This window comes from Pangasianodon hypophthalmus, chromosome 7 (assembly GCF_027358585.1).
Source record: "Pangasianodon hypophthalmus isolate fPanHyp1 chromosome 7, fPanHyp1.pri, whole genome shotgun sequence".
In the NCBI taxonomy this organism is placed as follows: Eukaryota; Metazoa; Chordata; class Actinopteri; order Siluriformes; family Pangasiidae; genus Pangasianodon; species Pangasianodon hypophthalmus.
In genome coordinates this window covers 11,062,217-11,086,847 of record NC_069716.1, presented here as the reverse complement: position 1 = coordinate 11,086,847, position 24,631 = coordinate 11,062,217, and the positions used below count along the sequence as shown (strand labels likewise).

At 37.4% G+C, this 24,631-nt stretch overlaps 1 protein-coding gene across 2 annotated transcripts in view; it reads left to right on the top strand.

Moving 5' to 3' along the window:
* The first annotated feature begins 5,095 nt into the window (after positions 1 to 5,095).
* Positions 5,096 to 24,631, top strand: part of LOC113542771 (teneurin-1) — a 141,488-nt gene continuing 121,952 nt past the window's right edge. For both annotated transcript variants that reach the window (XM_026940521.3, XM_026940520.3), the window contains exons 1-2: positions 5,096 to 5,319; positions 13,539 to 13,771. In XM_026940521.3, coding sequence (XP_026796322.3) covers positions 5,201 to 5,319; positions 13,539 to 13,771 — 352 coding nt within the window. In that variant the 5' untranslated portion in view covers positions 5,096 to 5,200. The remainder of the gene's footprint in view (positions 5,320 to 13,538; positions 13,772 to 24,631) is intronic.

The following is a 24,631-nucleotide window of genomic DNA, read 5'->3' as shown; positions in this document are numbered from 1 at the left end:
TATATATTTCAATATATGCACCCTACACCCTGAGGCATAAAAGTATACTTACTAGGTATCTATGCCTCTTTTGGTTCATGCTTTGTTAATATACCTTGTTACATTTGTGGAAATGTGCCATTAGATTCGCTGGTCTTTTGGTTATTTTACACAAGGTCTTTTTACCTTGTGTTTACTTACTATGCTGTAGCTTTATGTTACTGTGCTCTTTGTTTGCTGGGGCCTTTTTTTCATGCTGAAGCCTCCAATTCATTATTGCTCATTACAGCTAATGCACATTCAAACTGGAAGCTCATTATGGTCTTTGGACCCAGTTTCACATGGTACTCGGCAGACAGCTCTGTCACCAAGTGTGTGTTTTGCATGGCGCAACAAGATATCCCAATTGGTATGCTGAAGAACCATAGGAATGGGAACTCTGTGGCACTTGTCATGGCACATATAGTAAAATATTCTCCCAGAGAAAAAAGATAACTCAGCATTCAACACTTAAGGGCTCTCAAAATGCCCTTAAAATGACATTCAGCATTGGCTGTCAAAAGTACAGTACAAATAAATCCTAATGCTGCATAATTGAACCATTTTGTTTTTCTGTCTGGTAGCACCCTGATTGTTTCAACTACAGAGAAGGGGAAGAGGTAATAGGGAAGCTTCCCATATTGGTATAATCATGCTGCATCTGGTTTTTATCATTTCTGCAGCATCAGTGTATTCCTCATCATATCAAAGTTGATGCTTTCTTATCATCATCATCTAGACATTTGCACCCATCAACACCCATAATTATAATAATTGACAATTATCAATCAGCTTTCATCAGTTCTCACTGATTCAACTGCCACCAAGTCTTTAACAGTCTAATTATTTTCAGTTAGATATTCAGACAATCTATGCAACGACATACTAAAACAGTTGAACCTTAGTAATCCTAAGTAAGTTCTACTTAAAGCCTTCAGTTAAAGCAGATATCAGTTACTGAATTTCACATCATACTTTTTAAACCGAGTCTCTCTTATATGCCATATTCGATTCCTCATAATTTTAGTTATCAGAGTAATAATTCACATTACATATAATGAAGCACAAATAAAGACTTTGAAGATATCGATCTAACTATACCCAACTACAGTCTACATTAAGGCTAACAGTGCTGCATTTGGCAAACTATAGATCAAGCATATAGTTTACCTACAGACACCAGAGGCATTGAAATCATTTAACTTTGTCCATAGATGTTTACAGATGAATAAAAAATTGTCTCATGTCCAAATTTTTTGTGCAAATGATTTACAATAAATGTCATCTGCAGCTTAAAAAGTTAAATAGCCTTAAATAGTGCCACAATTGTACGGTCAGTGAAGAATTCTTTAATTTTTCACCATAATTTCCCTTAAGATTCTAATATTATTCCACTTAGTCTAGCAGTGATACTGTTCAGGCAAAATATGTAAAATGATGACACAATCACATGTAATCCAAGTTGACACACCTTTAAGATGGCTTATGGTCTAGAGTTTTAGGAGAGATATCATTTTCAAAGATTAGGGCTTAAATTAATGATCCCATATTAGCATAACTTGGACAGGTTACAGGCCCTCAGTAAATCCCTAAAGATCTCAGGCTAGCTCAGGGAAATATGAGCAGCACCTGGACTGATTTAAGGTAGGATATACAATTTGCCACTTTTGTTGTGGTCCTGAAGCTACACACACTCAGACACACACATAAAGAAGTAACTCAAGTATTTCAGTAATAGTGTAGACAAGTGACATGAGAGGTGTTAGCACTGATTAGTCACATGACAGGTGTGTTATCATTGATTATTGTTACTGTGGGTGCTCTGACTTGTGATAATTTCAGAACTTTATGTGTTAAACATAATTTTTTTTAAACATCATCTGATTTTACTTTGCATTTGTGTGTAACATCCTAATTCCTTGTGAACCTTCCATTCAGCCCTAGACAGTTGTCTAGATAGATGTTTGTCTCTGACCTTATGGGAGTTCAATTCCATTTATCCTGATCAGTTTCACTATTGGAAACTATTTTACTTTTGGTGGCTCTTAAACGTGACAGCAGCTTGCAAATCATTCATAAACAGGTCATTGATAGTTAAATGAAATAAGAAATTTCATATTTAAATGATACAACATTATATAAATAAGTACAGCACAACTCTGGGAAACATAAATGAAACCTTATAAAGTAGCATAAACATCTCCACTTCAAGGAAGTCAAGAGCAGAGGTTCTCCATTATTAAGAGGGAGAGAGACAAAGCCAGAAAAAGTCATACACCTGGAATCTCATTTCATGAACCTAACCACTAGCCAATATAAATTTTGTTTAATCATGACCTCTTATAATAAGTTTACACACCCTGAGAAAAGAAGAACATTTCTGTTGGCAATACAGCAATACATGTGCCAGCTAGAGCTAAAATGCTTTACTGGGCATTAAATGTGAGTTTCTGTGTGTGATTGGAAGTTTGCACAAAATAAATGCTAATCCAACAATCAAGATTGGCAAATACTTCAGTTATAGCTATTTTGTGAATCCATTCTGTGCCAACATTTGTGATTGTTACGCACTATGGCAGTGATAATAGATAAAGAATGGTAAAAGAGTGGAAATTTCACCCACATTTGTCATTGTTATAAGGGCATTGTTTATTTGGTTCATGCCTTTAGAGCTCCTTGTGTTATAATTCTGAAGCGCATTCACAAATCACAGGAACCTTCGAATTATGAATAATAATCTTTAGGAATTATCATAAGGAATCTGTACAGCCATTCATCATTACTACAAGTTGTTAAATGCTGAAGGTTGGAAACTGATGAAACTGACTGACTGACAGACACTGACTGCTGAAATATGACATAATATGTGATATACATATATTCAGCATAGAGTTAGTGTCCTGTAGGTGGAATCACTGGCAGCTCTCAGGCTACTTCCAGCTAGCATTTACATTTTCACTGAAAATTTTGCATGAAGTCATATTGCTAAGTTTATGGTACTTTCGTTGTGATGTCCCAAAGCTACTGCAAGTAAGTTCTGTAATGTACCATCTGGCTCCTCTGCAGCTACACACACTGACACACACCTGCAAAAGTATTGAAACAGATAGTATTAAAGTAAATAACACTTAATATTTGGTTGCATTATCCCATGCTTGCACCAACTGCATCAAGCCAGCAACCCACTGACATCACCAAACTGTTGCATTCTTCTTTTGTAATGCTTTTCCAGATTTGTAACATAGCTTCTTTCAGTTGTTGTTTGTTTTGGGGGGGGTTTCTCCCTTCAGTCTCACCTTCAGGAGGTGAAATGCATGCTCAATTTGGTTACGGTCTGGTGATTGTTGGCAGTATGTTTTGGGTCATTGTGATGAAGTTCCTCCCAATTACATTTCTCTGTAAATTGGCAGACAGCTCTCACAATGTTTCTGTCATCAACTGCTGTTGTTTTGCTTGGCCAACCTGTTCGATGCCTGATTGTTAGTACACCAGTGGTTTCTTTCTTTTTTTACTGGCTCTGCCCAATGTTTGTGCCAAGGCTCTAATTGATTTTACCTCTTTTCTCAGCTTCAAAATGGCTTATCCCATAGACAGCTCTCTGGTATTCATATTGGTTTATCCTTTTTAACAACAAATGCAGTCTTCACAGGCAAAATCCAATTTAAACAATCAATCTACCAGGGCGCACAAGGGCAACAAGGAACACCTGTCAGTCACATGTTCCAATATTTTTTGATCACTTGATAATAATGGAATGTGTGACTGACAGGTGTTTCTGCTAAAAGAGCCAAGTTCTAAGTTGTTTAAAACATCTAGATGTGAATATCAGGAAATGAATGCTGAAATTATGACCAATTGTCTCACATTCATCTTTTGATCTCAAATCCAAATGCCTTCAAATTATAGCCAGAAAATAAATAAATAAATTTACCTTGCCATTCCAATACTTTCAGAGGGGACTCTTTGTATGCTATGTCTAGACCTATGTTAACTCTAACCTTAAAAACCTTCATTAACAGCTATCTGAAAAATAGAAATTACATGTTAGTCACATGTTAGTCAGGCAAAAATTAAAGGCCTTTTTACGTTTTAATAAAAAAAGAATGGTATATAACAGATTTCAAATATAGTTTGTTTATAGAAAAATATAAACTTTGTTTTCCTTGTTATAATAATTCATGTGAAAGACAGTTTGACATTGCCTTCTTTGTGAGATATTAACCTCTTTGCCATGGAATACAGTGTTGGTATTTGAAATGTTCTGTTATATTCACATAGTGTCAATAACAAAGGCGTAAAACTGTAATATTGGCATCTTTTGCTATAGCTCTGTAAGACACATCAAAGGGTCATCAACTAAACATCCCACAGAAACTTCATTTCCATTGCTAGGAGCTTTCATAAAATGTTTTTCTTTTGTAATGACCCCTATTCTCACTTCACATTTTTGCCTCAATGTGTATATAAAAGGCATAGTGAAAGAAGGATGTCATTGTGATTCTCTGAATAAATAACTCAGCTGTTTTGATTGAATACTGCTGCCAAAATTGACAAGGTTACAAATAGTAGAGCTAGCAATGACCACAAGAAATATACCCTTAACATTTTTTAATCAGTTTTTAGCACAATATATATAATTTAAATAATAATTAATATAATTTGGCTGAGTTTCAATTGTGGCCTCACTTTGCTTTTGTCCATTGCTAAATGATGGCCTTGAATAGTACAGCTGATATTGTAATTATGATATTACAGAAAGCAGCCATGACTGTTATAAACAATGACACAGGATCACTGATGTGAGGCACCACTGAGATATACTGGTATTATGGGTAACAGCTGGTCATCGCCACAGGTTGATATTGGGTTGACTGGAGATGGAAAAAATATGCACATGCATTACATGCTGCTGGTTCATGTAGATGTACGGACAGGGTTAGTAAGCATAGCTTTTCATTCATTTTTATCCAATAAAATACTTTCTATTTATTTATTTGTTTTTGTTTGTTTGTTGGTGTGATGATGAAGTTGGTATTAGCTGATCCTTATGCTGTTTGCATCTGTGTCTGTAGACCTCCCTAGCCGTCCAGGTGGACAGTTCACTTTCCGACCCCTGCCTCCTCCACCTCCTCCACCACATGCCTGCACCTGTACTCACCCAGCACCCTATGCCCACTCCACAATGCAGAGGGACACCATACCTGTCCACGACCGCAGCCATACCAACCAAACGTCAGAACTGAGCACCAGACAACCAGAGAACAACTGGGTACTCAAAAGAAACATCTCACCTGAAGCCAGGTTAGTACTAAGAGCAGTAAAAGCCACCAGTAGAAACTACTTTACTTTGTTCAGAGTTTTAGTGGATCCAGAGCCTATCTCGGGAACACTGGGCACATTTTTACATTTTTGAAGTATATACATACATATACATATATACAGTCTCCTCCGAAAGAATTGGAACGGCAAGGCCAATTCTTTTGTTTGTGCTATATACTGGATATATATACAATATTGGAAAATGTGACTGACAGATGTTTCTTGTTGCTCAGATGTGCCCTGTTAGGTTGATTGTTTAAACAATTAATAGAGATGAATATCTACTCTCAGTTTGAGCCCTGGATTTTGCCTGTGAAGAGCTGTCTATGGGAGAAAAGCAAGCCATTTTCAAGCTGAGAAAAGAGGGAAAATTGATCAGAGCCATTGCATAAGCATTGGGTATAGCCAATGCAACAATTTAGAATGTCCCGAAACAGAAAAAAACACTGGTGTACCAACAACCAGACACTGAACAGGTCGGTGAAGGAAAACAACAGCAGTTGATGACAGAAACATTGTGAGAGCTGTAAAGAAAGACCCCAAAAACCACAGTCCTTGACATCACCAAGGACTTTTACAGGGCAGTGGTGAAGATTTCACAATCCACTTTTCGAAGAAGACTTTGAGAGCAGAAATATAGAAGCCATACCAAATGATGCAAACAACTCATCAGCAGTAAGAATCGGAAGGCCAGATTGGAATTCGCAAAGAAATACAGAGATAAGACATAAAGGTTCTGGAACCCAGATTAACCTCTACCAAAGTGATGGAGAGGACAAAATATGGAGAAAGAAAGGATCTGCTAATGATATAAAAAAATATGAGCTCATCTGTCAAGCACAGTGGAGGTAGTGTCATGGCTTGGGCTTGCATGGCTGCTTCTGGAATGGGTTCACTAATCTTTATTGATGATGAAACTCTTGATGGTATCAGCAAGTCTACAGAAACATTCTGTCTGACAATTTACAGAGAAATCTAATTGGGAGGAACTTCATCATGCAGCAAGGCAATGACCCAAATCACACTGCCACCACAACAAAGGACTTCATCAGGACTTTATCTGGCGAAGTCAATCACCAGACCTTAACCCAACTGAGCTTGCATTTCACCTCCTGAAAGTTGCATTACAAACAAAGCTGTGGTACAATTCTGGAAAAGCATCATAAAAGAAGAATGCAACAGTTTGGTGATGTCAGTGGGTGACCGGCTTGATGCAGTTATTTCAAGCAATCAAATATTAAGGTGTTATTTACTTTAATTTACTTTAAGACTAGCTATTCCTATACTATCTGTTCCTATACATTTGCTCACCTAAAAATTGGGTGGTCTGACACCAAAGGTGCCAATGTCAGGTAAATATGAGGAAATGAAAGCTGATAGTAATATGTGCTCACCATGTGCTCAGTTAGAAAAAAAGAAACTACCACACTTGCCGTTATAAACTAGGGAAAATACAACTTAGAATTACAATAGAGAATACTTTGCAACAACAAATGGAAAACAAGAAGCTTAAAAAGAAAAGGAGGAAATGAAGAGCAGGTTAAACTAATTATAAGGTGGCATGAGTAGTTAACGAGTATTGGGAAGATGAAATTTGGGAAGCCAAGTTGATCAAAATGGGTGTGGGATAACATAGAGCTCAAAATATGGGTGGCCTTCACACACACCTGCAGTCAGTAAGCAAATGCGTGTATATATTACCATATGCCCAGAAATATTCATTATATACTGTATCAGTGGAAACCAGCAGTTTTAAATCTTTATAAATGAGTAAACAATCTTTCTGCTATTAAAACATTAATTTATTAATACATTCATTTATTTGGCTAACATGACCCCGTATATTAAGTCAGATTGTTGTTGTAGAAGGAATGTTTTTGGATGACTTGCAGAACAGTTGGAGGTTATGATGGGTATTATGTCCCATCTGATATTATACAGGTAGTAGCAGTACCAGGCTAGACTGCAATATTAGTTACCTCTTGCCTCCCATCTGGATGACTTTGGGTGAACATCTGTGGTGTTGACTTTTTTGTCAGATTTGTAACTTTGATTTAAACCTTTATCTCTGTTCAACTGTGCAAAATGCCAGATTTTCTGTGTGGCAAGCAATTCTAAACACTCATAGAGTCAGTAATGACTGTGCAAAGTGACTCTCTTCTTTCCTTATTTGCAGTATCTAATTTTCTGTATCTTTTCAGAAATTTTCAAAGAGATACAGCAAGACATTTTTAATAAAGAGTTAACAGCTGAATTCTTACTTTAACTGAGTTGGGATGAGATTGGCATCCAGCCAGCCATGAAGAAATGCTTTAAAATAAGAATCTACCTGTAATTAGATCATCTGTTATACAGGAAACGGGAGAGGAGGATAAACATAGGATATATGCAGTGACTATTTAAATTAATGATTGGTTAGATATAAATATACAAAAAAGGGGCAACAAATTCTCAATACAGATTGGCAAACATGAATGCATTTTAAATCTTTATTTTCCTCCCCCTCAGGCAAGTCTATCCTACTTAGTATGTTCCCTCTCACCTTTTGTTTCAATGTACAGCATTGTTACTGAATATGGAATGCTTTACTGTTGCCCGTGCTCTTAATATAAACATTTATTTTCAACCTAATTCATCTCATTCATTTTATTATTCATTACTCAGTTTTATTTAAGGAAAGAATAAGCCAGATAACACAAAGACAAATATGACAGGTTAGGGGAAGTGATAATTGATAAGCAGTCTGGATGAATAATTCCCTTGAATTGCAAACCTCAGCTGTGGGAGGTTTGGAGGCAAAATGAGATGTGCTCTCTTTCTCTCTCTCTCTCTCTCTCTCTCTCTCTCTCTGTCTCTTTCCTTCTCTCTGCTCCACCGTCTGATATTTCTTACCTCCTCCACATATGGCAGGGATGGAAAAATAAGGGCAAACAGTTGTATAGTATTTCCCATTTCTGGGTTGCTTGTTTGCAGGAAATGCTTCCAAGCTTTTGCTTGTTCTCTATCATTAATGTGCCTTGTGGACTGATTAATTAGCACTCCCAGCCCATCAGAGATAAATTGTCTGTGTGCTTACCAAGACACTCTGACATTGAACCACTGCTTTACAGCAATCAATCAGAGTTGTTTTTTTCCTCTTTTGTTTTTCTCTAAGGTATTGCTTACTGATTGTTGGTTGTAGCCTGTGGATATTGCTGTGAAAGTTTGAGGAAATATAAAAGACATAAACAGAAGAGTGTATTTAAAGCAATATATGATTTTTGTTCGACAAAAATAATGAATGGTGATGAATGATGTATGAATGGTGCCACTGTTTTTGCACAGAAGTGCATAACAAAATCCACCCAAGTCCAGCCCATACTCTCATCATTCAGAACTACAGAATCTGTGCTGCTTTTGTAAGGTTTTCTTGATAAGGTTTTCTAATAAATGGCCTAAAAGTGTTAATATACAGTAGCTCTCCCCTCTGCCTAGCTGTGAAAACCATGTCCACTTACATCCTGGACACACTAGCATTGACACTAATTTTGTACAAAGGTATAGGGTTAGCTGCTAATTTTTGACAATTACTCCTTTTGCTACATTTACTGGAAAATTGCCAAGACCAATTGTATTGCTAACATACCTAACAAATGTTTGTCGTAAAATAACCTATTGTCAAATTTAATAAATGTTTCTTAATATTATGTCTTTTAAGTACTGGACATATCTATCTATCTATCTATCTATCTATCTATCTATCTATCAGGGTTGTAAAAGAATGACATTATTTGTATATGTGTTATGCTCAAAATATGCATATCTGTTTTCATATGTCCTGGAAAACACTGAAAAAACAGGCCTGCTGGAAAATAAGTCATTTTATTCACAAATTATAACAGCAATAAGCAATTTGCAGAACATAACTTTGTTCACTACCTGAACCATATGCCCTGCACAGCTATCTATCTTCTATCTACTGTGACTGAGTAAGCAAACTAACAGTAACAAAGCAATGATGTTTTTCCCAAATCAAGAAACTGTTATTTACAGTTGACAGGAATAGCCTCATGATAATACTTTATTAGATTTACTTCAGTTTTGGGGTTTCTTAAATTGCATAAACCAGAAAAGTTAGCTGGAAACACTATTAGAGTCTTCTGTGAATCTGGGTTGCGGTGCTTCTGAGAGTCAAAATTGGCTCCTTTAAGCAGCATATCATTATAATGCCCATATGATTTTTCTGAGAATGATCATTTAAGAACACCAAAATCCATGCTCAATGAATGTGCCAGTATATATATATATATATATATATATAATATATATATACAGTTTATTTTGGAGCTCAGTTTTTGTCAGGTTTCTAGAGTAAACCACTGATGAAAAAACCCTGAATAGTTTATCTCTTAAACTTGAGGGCTCGGTTTTTAATTAAATTTTCTTTTTTATTTGAGTGAGCAGAGTTGCCAGGTTTCAGGTAAAATGGCAAAATTAGTAATGAGAACTTTAACTGATTCCCATGAAAAGACTGAGAAAAGTAGAAAAATACATCTACCTTTTTCTATACCTGACCATTCTGGGTTAGTCTAAAGTCTTTTTGTGCAGTTTTTCAGTTGTAGTTGAGGTGGGAATTTTTATGAAACATGGCAACCCTACCCATGAGCTTCTGCGAGCTGTCATTTCAAGCTCTATGATAAAGTAACCACCTTGCAAACAACATTTTTTGTGTTGTCCTATGGGACACCTACAGTGCCACTAGAAAGTTTGTGAATGCTTTACAATTTTCTGTATTTCTGCATAAATTTGACCTGAAATTTAATCAAATCTTCATCTAAGTCCTAAAACTAGATAAAGAGAACCCACTTAAACAAATGATGCAATATGTTATTGTTTTTATATTTATTTGTTGAGCAAAATTATAAAATTATAAACATTAAATATATTTGTTGGAAAAAAGTATCTTAACCTTTGCTTTCAGTAACTGGTGTAACCCCCTTGAGCAGCAATAACTTCAACCAAATGTTTCTGGTAACTGGTGATCAGTTCTGCACAATGGGTTGGAAGAATTTTGGCCCATTCCTCCTTACAACTTTTTAAGTTCTTCCACAACATTTCTATTGGGTTAATGTCTGGACTTTGACTTGGCCATTCCAAAATGTTTTTTGTAGACTTACTTGTGTGCTTAGCGTTGTTGTCTTGCTGTATGACCCACTTACGGTTAAGCTTCAGTTCATGGACAGATACCCTAATATTCACTTATAGAATTTCCTGGTACAATCCAGAATTCATAGGTCCATCAATAATGGAAAGCCATTCTGGACCTGAGGCAGCAAAGCAGCCCAAAACCATTAAACTGCCACAGCCATGCTTCATGGTTGGGATGAGGTTCTTGTTTTGGAATGCAGTGTTTGGTTTTCGCCAAACATAACACTTTTCATTTAAACCAAAAAGTTCTATTTTGGATTCATCCGTCCATAGAACATTCTTCCAATAGGCTTCTGGCTTATCCACATGGTCTTGAGCAAACTTCAGATGTGCAGCAGTGTTCTTATTGGAGAGTAGTGGCTTCCTCCTTGCTATCATGCCATGAACACCATTCTTGTTCATTATTTGCCTTATTGCTGACTCATGAAAATTGATATTACTCAATGTAAGAGTGGCCTGCAGGTCCTTAAATGTTACCCTGGGGTTCTTTGTGACTTCCCTTACTATAATTTGCCACACTCATTTTTGCTGGATGACCACTCCATTGGAGACCAGACTTTGATAGTGAAGATCCAAGTTTATGTTCTTGAAACATGCAAGGGCCTGCTAAAATCACACCTCAATGCCATCTCCTTGATTGAAACAGCTGTCTTCAATTACCTCTTTAAATTACCTCATACTCCTAGAGGTTCACATGCTTTTTCAGACAAAGATATTTAATATTGAATAATTTTGCTCAACAAATAAATGTAAAACCTGTACTGTTTTTGCATCATTTGTCTAATTGGGGTCTTTTTTATCTAGTTTTAGGACTTATATGAAGATCTAAACACATTTCAGGTCAAATTTATGAAGAAATACAGAGCATTGTAAAGCGTTCTCAGACTTGCTAGCGGCACTGAACTCTGAAGCATCTTGGTAAGCTTTCTAAAAAACAAACAAACAAAAAAACCCTGAATACTTTGCCTACTGTTTGTGTCTGAATTCATTTAGCGCACATTATCTGTTCATTATCTGAATAAAATATTCGTATTCAGTTACATCCCTGCTATCTACAGTGGATTTACCAATGTTAAAATTGCAAAATTTCAATAATAAATCATGTCATATCTTCCCACCTTTAATGTGATGCAGCAACCAAAAAAATTCCAGTGAAAAACGAATAGAATCATTTTAAGAAAAAAAAGAAAGTGAAACTTACAATTACCTGGTTGTATAAGTGTGTACACCCCTTAACTAAAACTTGTTAATGCACCTTTTGCTTGTAACACAGCACTCACTATTTTTGGGTAAGAGCCTACCAACTTAGCACATCTTAATTTGTCAGTTTTTAGTGTACTGGAAGGAGAATTTTTTCTTCATCTTCAGGTGTCTAACAGAGGCCTGAGTGTTTTGTTCCAAAATAGATTGGTATTTGGTGCTGTCCATTATTCCCCAGTCCCAGCTGAGCCCCAGTCCCAGCTGAAGAGAAACAGCCCCATAGCATGATGCTGCCACCACCCTGCTTCACATTGTGTATGGTGTTCTTGTGATAATCCATCTTGTTTTTGCGCCAAACATATCTTTTAGAATTATACCCAAAATGTTCTACCTTCGTCTCATCAGACCATAACACATTTTGCAACATGGTATGGGGTGATTTAGGTGAACTTCATCTATCCATCCTACCCCATAGCCCAGACATGTGAAGAATACCATAGATTGTTGTCACATGCACAGAGTGACCAGTACTTGCCAGATATTCCTGCAGCTCTTTTAATGTTTCTGTAGATCTCTTGGTATCTTCCCTGATAGGTTTTCTTCTTTTTCTGTCATCAAATTTGGAGGGATGTCCAGTTCTTGGTAATGTCACTGTGGTGCCCAATTTCTCCAGTTGTTGATGATGACCTTAACAGTGTTCCATGGTACATCTAATGTTTTGGAAATTCTTATGAACCCCTCTTCTAATTAATACCATGGCTTAAGCAGTCCAAAGAAAGAAGATGTCAAGAAAATCAAAGTAAAAAAATCAGATGATCTTTATTTGGGGGTTAATCAGAATCACTTCATTGATAACAGATGTATGACAATTACTTTTGAGCATGAGTTTGAATGCGAATGGGTAATTCTGAGCACAGTTACATGCTCCATTATAAATGGATGTGCACACTTATGCAGCTAGGTTATTGTACTTTTTTTTTTTTCTTTTTACTTTTCTTCCCTAAAATGTTTCTAATTGTTTTTACATGATTATTTTTATTATTATTATTATTATTATTATTATTATTATTGTAATTGTTTGAGTGCTGAGCCTTGGATAGGTTAACAAAGATGTCAGTGTAAGTAAAATTAGGGTGTAGTGACTGCATTATCCAAATCCATAATCATTTTTGTATGTTAGGTTCATTGCTTGATACAAAATAAAATAGACTGTGGAGACAATTTGTTGGTTACTATGTATTAAAGATCTTACATGATTTATCTTGGTTTAATTTTACATCACAAAAACCTGCAATTTTAACAGGGGTGACTTTTTATATCTACTGTATAGTATATGTATCTTTCTATCCAGCTACATAATAGATAATATATGATTAATAAAATTTTTATTACATAGTCTACTGTTGGTGCAATGCCTCAGTATACCATTATTGTGGGTCCTACACTGTACATTTTGTTAAGTCTTGTTAAATTATCAGTCTCCTTTATTATGAATCTAAATCATTTGCAATTCTAATTAGAAATGGAAATATTACAAATGTGTAATCAGTTTAATCACAATACTAATATAACAAATTTACAGTGTATCACTTATATAATGATTCACTGTCTGAATCATTATCAGCTATAATCATCAGCAACATTATTGGTGTCCAGTGCGAGAGAAGTACCCTTTACACTATGTTCATGTCAATTTGACCTGAAAATACCAAGGCAAAATGATTGATCTTTGCAAAACTGGTCTTTGGGTCAGTAGGATGTCCACTGATGTCCATTGCACAATTTGAACATTCAAAGAATCCTCTTTTCCTCAGGCATTTCCTGTTCAAGCATGGGCCAGGCTCCTTGCCAGCCACAGCCAATCAGAACTACCCACTCACCTCCAACACAATTTATTCTCCACTCCCACGTCCTCTGCCCCGCAGCACTTTCTCCCGACCCACGTTCATTTTCAACAAGCCGTACAAGTGCTGCAACTGGAAGTGTACTGCCCTCAGTGCCACAGCTGTCACCCTTATGCTGACCCTCCTTCTCACTTACGTTATGGGTAAGCCACTCCTTTATTTTTTTATTTGTACCACTCTTCCTCAGCTTTCACTCAGTTTTTAATTACAGCTGTTCCTTTGTAATTTGTAAGGGCAAACTTTATAAAACATCAGGAAAAATTAACACAGATAACATATATATTTTATTTATGTGTAAAAGCAGTTGATTGGGACTGGGCAAGAGCTATGAGAGACAAGCTTGGCTAAAATTGGTTTTGTTTTTTTTTCTTGGGGGGAAAAAAGAGGAAATTGTCCTCCCTATTTGTTGATGAAATGCTTACCTTAGGCTTACTTTCTTTGGCTTTTCAGCTTTGTTGGTTTATTTATTTGTTTGTTTGTTTGTTTGTTTGTTTATAATAACTCTCGATACTTAATTATTCTAGTAATGTGACCACAAGCATAATGAGTTTAAGACAATGAAAAATGTGCCAGTTGTCTGCCCACGACAGACATTATTTTGCTATTTTGCTGTACTAGGCTGTCCAGCTCATTCCAGCTTGATTGTTAGAAAGCCATTTCACAATTACTCATAGGAATAACATCCATTGTTATACTCTGGTCATTGTTTGAGTTCTGAGAATTGGATAGGTTAGTCAAAGATGTCAGTGTAAGTAAAATTAGGGTGTAGTGACTGCATTACCCAAATCCATAATCATTGTTGTATGTTATGTTCACTGCTCATTACAAAATAGACTTTGCACAATACACTGTGGAGACAATTTTATCATGTAGTTAGCTGTAGGTTAATTTTGGAGAATACTGTAAGGATGCAGCAACCCTGCAGTCATTTTTTTTTTTTTTTTTTGCTTTCATCTATCCCTTTCTCATGTGCTATCTTATTCTCTTGAACACACAATGCTAAATATGACCTTTGAATTTCTTTGATAAATTTTTGCTCTTTAGCTCCTAAATTATGTTCAACAGACTTTACAGTAAATCACAAAATGACAAATGGCAGGCCTCTAGCATGTGTTCAGTGTTCAGGTGTAAACACAGGATTTGGGTGTTTGCAAGGTAAATAATGGATGCTACGTCTGTGAACATTAATTCACATATTACTCAAGGAAATGGGGGATAAATCATTTTATGGTGAGCAGTACTCAGCTGACTTTTATTTCATAGAACAGTCTTGTGAAGTGCACTGTATTTCCAATGTAGTGTTTTTGACAGATGAGAAAAAAAAAATCATGGCTTGTTTTTGAGCCTGTTCCTGTAGTGCCAGTCCTAGAATTCTATTTTTAACGCTTTTGGTGTTTTAAAACAGTCACAGCCAAGCAGAAATGTTCAGTGTCACTTCTCATTGTTGCATTAACATACCCTATTTAATTCCAGATGGATCTGAATGAGTTAGATCAACATGGGATCTTCCTATGCATTATTCCGAGCCTCAGGGAAGGAGGGAAATAGGAAATACATACTACCAAGTTTCTGGTTTGTGATAGAGCTGTAGTTTAATTCTCACATCCCTGAGTTGGCCAGACAGCTGTTTGAGTTTTTTCCAGAATGAGAGTGTCATCCACAAAAAATCAATTACCAAGTTGCAGTGCTTGTTACTGTGCTGTTGGGTAATATCTGATTAATAGATGTGTTTTTCTCCTATTCATCGTCATATTCAATTCAATTTAAGTTTATTTGTATAGCACTTTTAACAGTAGACATTGTCACAAAGCAGCTTTACAGAAATAAATAGATTCAAATTAACTTAAACCAAAATAGCAAGCCAGAGGCGACAGGGGCAAGGAAACACTCACTGAGATGATATGAGGAAGAAACCTTGAGAGGAACCAGACTCAAAAGGTAACCCATCCTCATCTGGGTGCTCAGCTGGGTCCATATCTGGATTGTGCTCTCCCCCTCTCTATCTCTCTCTCTCTCTCTCTCTCTCTCTCTGTCTGTCTCTTTCTCTCTCTCTGTCTCTCTGAGTGGATGCTGGGAGCGAGTGGGTGGAGTTTGCTTTTTCTCTTAATTTTTACATGTCTCTTTGCTGAAAAGTTTTGGTGTAGACGTTTCCAAAGTGTTATTGTGATATTCTGGGAAAGCAGGTTAGGGAAGGTGGTTTTTAGTTGAAAAGAACGCTGCTATCCAGCGCTTGCTGGTTTGGCTGTAGGAAAAACTGTTGGCTTCAACAGCATACTATCTGCTGAATAGCACTGTATGAACAGTGCTGTTGTTGTTTTCCTTGACATTGTTGAAAAAGTAAACAGTATTGTCCAGAATGTCATTGTTATACAAGATACCTTCACCCCTCTAATGCCATTGCTTCAATCGGTGAAAAAAATTATTCCGTCCAATGGCCCCCCGTTTTTTTTTAAAGTAGTGTCCCAAATGAAAAAGTTCCCACGTATATGATTTTAAAGAATGATTTAGATGAATTGAATGTGGTCTTTAAGTTTCGAATTGATGGTTTTGACTATTTGATTTTGGCTACCTCTGATCTAATGAAATGCTTCAGGTGTGAAAAAGGAGGGTCATATTAGAAGTGCGTATACTGAGAGGGTTAATGATCTGAACCTGTAAATGATGAAAGGATGGGTGGGACTGCTGAAGCCGGGGCGAGTGCCGCTGTTGCTGGTGAAGATGTACTTAAAGGAGGATGGGAGATGCAAGTCTTTCGAAGCTGAGAATGCCGGGGAGAGTGGAGGTGAAAATGTCAGTGGTACAATGACGGGTGCGGACAGTGTAGAAAATGAAATTGAATGTAATGCATGATGATGTTACTGCTGTGGCAGAGTCTACTGTGGCTGAAGTGAGTTTGGATACCGAGATGGTGAGGGATGAAGTACTTTTTAAAACTCCCTCCACTAAAAGGAAAAGATTAAGGAAAAGCTTGAGGCAAATAAGCATTTGTCCGGCGATAGGAAAGACAGTTAATAAAAATTACAACACTGAATGTAGTACGGTTGATGACTCTGATAGTGAGGCAACAACAGTATAAGTAGACGAAACTGACGAAGTGCTTACATGTTTGGTAAAATAAGATAATTTCTGCAAAAGACCAAAAATATGAAGAATGTTCAGGTTGAGGATTACATTTACATTTATGGCATTTGGCAGACGCCCTTATCCAGAGTGACTTACAAAAGTGCTTTGAAGTCTCCATCAGTAAATACATTCCGGTACTGGTTCGCTAGGTCACAAACTAAGAGTACCATGTTGGGAGATAACATAGTAACAAGTGCTCAGACAATACAAAGTTTATTTTTTTTATGTGCTAATTTAAGTACTTTAGGAAGAGGTAAGTCTTTAGATGTTGTTTGAAGACTGCCAGGGACTCAGCTGTACAGACATCTAGGGGAAGTTTATTCCACCACCTATGTGCCAGAACAGAGAAGAGTCTCAATGCATGCCTTCCTTGTACCCTGAGAGATGGTGGTCAGCAGTGCTAGAGGATGGGAGGGAGTGTGGTGCCATGCGATGTGTGATAACTGCTTTAAGATAAGTGGGTGCTGGTCCATTTTTGATTTTGTAGGCAAGCATCAGTGTTTTAAATGTAAATGCTGGCAGCTACAGGAAGCCAGGGGAGGGAGCGTAGCAATGGGGTGGTGTGGGAGAACTTAGGAAGGTTGAAAACCAGTCATGCAGCTGCATTCTGGATCAGTTGCAGAGGACGAATGGTGCTCACAGTCAGACCTGCCAGGAGTGAGTTGCAGTAGTCCAGTCTCGAAATGACAAGGGACTGAAAAAGCACCTGTGTGGCCTGTGTGGAAAGAAATGGATGAGTCCTTCTGATGTTATAAAGGAGAAATCAGCATAAGCATGTCAGATTAGCAATGTGAGAGGAATAGGACAGTTGATTGTCTAAGGTTACCCCAAGGTTGCGTGCAGTAACTGAAGGCGAGATTATAGAGTTGTCCAGGGAGATCGCATGGGGATCCTGACATGGGGGTTAATCACCTGGGATGAACAGCAGTTCAGTTTTTCTGCTATTAAGTTTCAGCTGATGAGCTGTCATCTATGATGAGATGTCTGCCAGACATGCTGATATCCGAGCAGAAACATGAGTGTATGAGGGAGGGAAGGAGAGGATGAGTTGAGTGTCATCCACATAGCAGTGGTATGAAAACCCATGTGAGGATATGACTGCGCCAAGAGATAGAGTATAAAGGGAGAAAAGAAGAAGACCATGTACTAAGCCTTGTGGGACACCAGTGGAGAGTCTGTGGGGAGCAGATGTGGATCCCCTCCATGTCACCGATATGACCGACCTTCCAGGTAGGAAGCAAACCATTCTCTGTGGAGTGTGCCGGTTTGAAGCCAGACTGGTTAGGATCTTGGAGGTTGTTCTGTGAGAGATAGAGAGACAGTTGATTGTAGACAGTTTGTTCAAGGGTTTAAGAAAGAAAAGAAAGAAATGATACCGGTCAGTAGTTGCTGATGTCACAGGGATCCAGAGTGGGTTTCTTCAGGATGGAAATAACCCTTGCTCTCTTGAATGAGGTTGGTACATGACCAGATGTTATGGAGCCATTGATGATAGTGGTGATGAAGGGGAGGAGGTCTTGAGAGATGGTGACAGTGAGGAACAATTCACCACACAAAAAGTATTCAGATTGAAGAAGTTTGTTTCTAAATTGGAACTAAAACAAAAAACTGAAGATGGTTTTGAAACTACATAAGTCTCTTTGTTAATTTAAGTCACTGTTTATATCATGTTTCTTGACAATCTACTTCTTACTGAGTGTGATAAGTACGGGCACCCTCAATTTTGAATGGTGCAAGAGATATGAAAAAAAAGAGCAGACAAAAGAACTTAGAGGTTATGTTTGTTCAAGAAAAACACACATTGACAGTCTAAATGAAACTGCTTGGAAAAAAAAGAATGTGTAGGAGAAGTAGTGCTTACTCATATGAGTTCATCCAGAGGAGGGGTAGCTGTTCTTTTTGCCAAAAACTTCCTGTCTATCTCATATGAGTTAAAGCAGGTGATACCTGATATACTTATGGCTTTGAAGGCAAAATTTGAAAGATTTCATTTTGTTTCTCTGAATATTTATGCTCCAACGAATGGTGCTGAAAGAGTTTATCTTTTAAACAATGTTAACATTATCTTGCAAAATTGTAATTTTGATGATTATTTGTTTCTTGGTGGAGATTTTAATTGCACTGAAAATTGCATTGCATCGTAAATTTGCATTTGCGTGTAATTTTAAGATGAGAAAACAGTGTTTTGAAAATTTGTGGGAGTGGTGGGATTTCAGGAAGAAAACAACAATATACTTTCAAAGTGAGAGTATGTGGAGAATGATGAATTGTCTACTTTTTACGAAGGTCTACCCAGTGTCTCAGTGAGCTCAAAAGTGGAGCTTAAAAGGCCTCTTTGTGAACAGGAGCTGTTCACTGCTCTGCAAGGCATGGAGGGCGGAAAAGCTCCTGGAATTGATGGACTCCATGTGGAGTTCTATAAAGAGTTTTGGGCAGTGCTAGGTAAGGACCTGTTGGTAGTTCTCAAAGAATGCCTGCCTGAGGGGTTGCTGCCTTTGAGCTGCAGAAGAGCTGTGATTACTTTGCTAAAAAGGGTAATCTACAGGATATAAAGAACTGCAGACTGGTGAGCTTGATATGCTCTGACCTAAAAATCCTCTCTAAGACTCTGGCGATTGGCTGAGAGAGGTGATGGGGCAAGTCGTTCACGTTGAACAGACCCACTGGTCTACTACCCACTAGTGCACTATCAGGGTTGTGCACTATCATGTTATATTCTCTGGCTATTGAACCTTTGCAGAACAAATTACAACCAAAAATTGAAGGATTTGTGTTGCACCATGGTGATGTACACCATCAAGTATCAGCCTATGTTGATGATATAATGATCTTGGTTAATGGGCAGCAAGGTATTAACTATATAGGGAGTATTATGAAGGATTTTGGAGTCATCTCAGCTGCTAAAGTGAAAAAGAGTGATGCATTAACTTTGGGGAAATGGGAGTAGGGCCTACCAGTATTACCTGATAGAATAAGCTGGAAAAAGTAAGGTTTTAAATATCTGGGAGTTTATCTTGGAGACACAACCATACAGTGGAAAAAAATTGCGAGGGGATAGTAGAGAGAATGGCAGGTAGACTGATTAAATGGAAATGGATTTGTTCACAATTATCCTTTAGAGGAAGAGCACTAATACTTAATAACTTGGTTGCATCAATGCTCTGGCATAAGCTGTGTTGTGTAGATCTGTTATCTGTTATCTCCGCTGCAAACAATCTTAGTAGACTTCTTTTGGGATAGACTGCACTGAGTTCCCCAAAGTATATTGTTTTTGCCTAAGGAAGAAGGTGTACAAGGTTTGGTGCATTTGCCAAGCAGACTGGCAACATTTCGTCTGCAGTTTATAGAAAGATTGTTAACAGACCCTGCTGATCTGGTGTGGAGGAACATGGCCAAGACTATTTTACAAAGGGTGGAAGGACTTGGATTGGATACTGGCCTTTTCTTTATGGATCATAGGAAACTGCACTTGAATGGATCATCTTCTTTTTACCGTGGACTTTTTAAAACATGGGAACACTTTATCTCCAAGAGAACAGAGAATTCAGACTCCTTGTTCTGGCTTTTCGAGGAGCCACTTGTAAAGGCGGCTTGCTTAGATATAACTGGGGATTTGCCAGGCCTCACATAGATGCTGTATGCCTCTAAGACTGTGAAACTGAGACAACTTGTTAAAGTGGCCAGTCCTGAGTTAAGTGACATAGCAGTATTAGTCCTCTTGCTGGGGCATAGATCAACTCGCCAAACAAAAACAATAGTAGAAATATGGAGGAAAAAGCTCACAGAGGAGAAGACTACTCTGCTAACAGACTATGGCAATGGCTGTTTGGTTCCTGATGTAAAGGACCCTTTCCCAAAACTTAAGATTAGTCCGAACTTAAAGGATATGTCAGGTCCTTTGCTGGATCTTCATGATTTGCAAGATTCAGATTTGGAAACAGTAGAAGGAAAAGTGTTATATAAATGTTTTGTTAAAGTTCTTAATAAAACTGCTTTAAATGGGAGAGTTGATACAGTTTGTTGGGATAAGCTTGGGATGGGTTTGGAGGGTGGTTTACAAACTACCTTTGAATCTTGCATGGTGCTATGGCTGTTAATGCATTTATTTCTGTTATCAATCCAAGTGTTCATGATAATTGTGTACTTTGTGGTTCAAAATAAGCAGTGTTTCATTGTTTTTTTGGTTTGTGTGAGACTCAAACCACTGTACAGACTGTGCAGACTGTGCAGAGTACAGTCAAAAACACAGGGTAAAATGACAGCTCATCAACTTTATGATTGGTCAAGCAAAACTTGTAATCTATACAACCAGGAAAAATAGAATAGAAAATAGACCCGGTCATGATATTATGTGTCTGTTTCAACCTCCGGGTTAAACTAAGTCTAGGATTGTTGTTGATTTTAAATATTATAAAGTAATGAACAATATGACATCTTTTGAAATGCAGTGGTGTTATAATAACATTTTCTGTACTCTGATGGAGGGGATTTAATTTTTTTTTTTTTTGCATTGAGGTGTATAGTGTAGAAATATTTTTATTATTTGTAAAATTGATTGTGTGAAAAATTTTAAATCTCTCTCAAATTTACACTTGGAAGACATGTGATATAGGCACTATGAAAGATGCACTGCTACAGTGATGATGGCAACTGAATGCTGCATGGCAATCACATTCAAGTGATGCCCCCGGAATCACTCGGCAATAATTGGAAATAAATAAATAAATAAATTATTTTGATGTCCTCAGAATTATTTAAAAATAAAAAAATCTGAATTCTGCTTTCATTTAACACTAAATATGTTAAACAAGGTACAATTGTGTTAATTTTAAATTCACCTGTGTCCAATAGTATTGGTCTACAAGAAATATCACTGACTTTGGGAGGTCTCACAATTAAAATATCAGATCAGTCCTGCTGTCATGAGGACTGAGAAACTGTCCATGAAGCTTTGAGATAAAGTTGTTATAGGAAAAAGCTGGGGAAGGTTATAAAATCAGCAAATTTTGAACCTTCCTAGGAGCACTGTGAAATCCATTACAGCAATGTGGAAAAAATATGGCACACGCCGGTCACTGCCAAGATCAGGCCATCCTTCCAAATTGAGCTCATGGGCAAGAAGGGCAATTGTCAGAGAAGTGTCCAAGAGGCCAGCTACGACTGGCATGTGACAAAAGATATGAGTGTTTTGGGAAAAACTTGAGCCATTTGGTTTTAAAGCAAAGCGTTATGTTTGATTCTCATTAACCACTGTCCTTCACTGACAGTTCTGTTTGGTTTACAGGCCAGGGAGTGTCTTTAGGAATTAGATTTGTTAATTTACAATGCTCTTGAAAAGGGACCAGTGCCAACCCTAGGAATTTTTCCTGTTTCAGGTGGCTGGCCTCTCCTTTTATGATTCATTGAGGTGCCATTGATCGACCCATTCTTTCTGTATTCTTTGTCTCAGAATGCCATATTCCTCCACAGAGGTACCGGCTGCCCTTTTAGCACATTGAATAGAGGAACGGCAGACATAGAGTGCACCATGCTATGAATTATTCCTTGCACACCAGAGCTAGATGCCACTCATCCGTGTCATATTTACTTACCCCCAGATTCCCAGGTCACTACAAACTAACTCTGTCTCCTCCCCATGGTTCTGCTGGCCTTCAAGTCCCTTTTTGTGGGTTCTAACCATTGTTTGCATCATTGGCAAAGAGGATGGTTGCTTTTTTGTCCTTTTATAGAACAACATATTCAATTAAAGCTTTCTGTCCAGTTTCTTCTGCCACCATGGCTTGGCCAGTAGTGACAGAATTTTATTTAGTTTTACTATTTGTTTTTGGTATTTGAATGTTGTTGCATTTGCCAGTTCCTGTGTATAATTCCTGCACATCTGGTAAATAAAATTATTCTTATTCTAGTTGTTTCAAATAGAAAAGTAGAGATTGGTGTCTCAACTTTTCAGCATACAGTTCAGAAACAGTTCTAAAAAATATACTGCAACTGAAGACTGTGAGCAACATGGAACCAGCACGCATAGGTAATCTTCATACTGCCAAGGATCAATTTGGTTGTCAGAGAACAGGATTAGTGTTTTTTTATGGTGTGAATTAGTAATAAACAGCATTTCAGCATTTGTTAATCTATCAATAATTTAAAATTTACACAATAAAGCTTCCTTCTCTTAATGCCCCATAGTGAGTCATTTTATAAATAACCCTATTGTCATGCTTCACACTAAATCTGTTGTCCGTATGAGATTGCACCTCTAAACCACCCACACTTTGCAGTGTCTCTTTCTCTTTAGTACTCTGTCTCTCTTGTTCTCTATTTTCTGTCATCATTCTCTCTCTCTCTCTCTCTCTCTCCCCTCTCTCCCTCCCCCATGCTCTCTGAGCTTCTGTAAAGAACATGTAAAGAAAAATCAGTTTCAAAATCATATTAAAGGGATTATCTTCAAAAGATTTTCTCTTTTTAAAACTTTTAACACTTCTCATTGCTTGAATACATAATAAGCACTGTACTTTGCTCTGTATGCCAAGGGGGAAATATTTTGCTAAAGCATCAAAGAGTTGACCTTTCTCTGGCCTAGGATTTTTGTCTTGTCTATTCATCTTAAAAAGCAATGCACTGAGAACAGAAGTCCTTAACCTTGTTTGCCTTTTACAAAATTTGCCTATAATAAGTGAGAGGTGTCTGAAATTAAAAGCAAAACAATGGAAACATTATACATTTGACATGGTCCATTGCAAAATATCATTCTATATCCAGTTTTAATCATAGATAGAGATAGATGCCACAAAGGCAAAGATGACTGTAGTCCAAATCATTCCTTATTTTATTTAGTTCTTTTTAATGCATGATTTCCTGGCTTCATATACAGAAAAGGGAATCTGAAGCACATAGAGTATATTTGATGTACTGCAGTAGTGCATTACATTATTACAAACTTTGACACACATGCACACACACGCACACTATATATATATATATATATATATATATATATATATATATATATATATGTATATATACATATATATATATATATATATATAAGCAGACGCTTAAAGGTTTTGTGCCAATATTGACTGGTATTTGGAACTGTTCATAATTTCCTCCACCTTGACTAAGGCCCCAGTTCCAGCTGAAGAAAAACAGCCCCAAAGCATGATGCTGCCACCACCATGCTTCACTGTGGGTATGGTGTTCTTCTGGTGACGTGCAGTGTTCTTTTTGTGCCAAACATACTTTTTGGAATTATGGCCAAAAAGTTCAACCTTGGTTTCATCAGACCATAACACATTTTCCCACATACTTTTGGGAGACTTCAAATGTGTTTTTTCAAAATTTAGCCGGGCTTGGATGTTTTTCTTTGTAAGGAAAGGCTTCCGTCTTGCCACCCTACCCCATAGCCCAGACATATGAAGAATATGGAAGATTGATTTCACATGTACTACACAGCCAGTACTTGCCAGAAATTCCTGCAGCTCCTTTAATGTTGCTGTAGGCCTCTTGGCAGCCTCCCTGACCAGTATTCTTCTCGTCTTTTCATCAATTTTGGAGGGACGTCCAGTTCTTGGTAAAAAACGGTCTTCACTGTGTTCCAGTGGTATATCTAATGCCTTGGAAATTCTTTTGTACCCTTCTCCTGAATGATACCTTTTAATAATCAGATCCCTCTGATGCTGTGGAAGCTCTCTGTGGACCATGGCTTTTGCTGTAAGATGCGACTAAGAAAATGTCAGGAAAATCCTACTAGAACAGCTGAACTTTATTTGGGGTTAATCAGAGGCACTTTAAATGATGGCAGGTGTGTACTGACTCCTATTTAACATGAGTTTGAATGTGATTGCTTAATTCTGAACACAGCCACATCCTCAGTTATAAGAGGG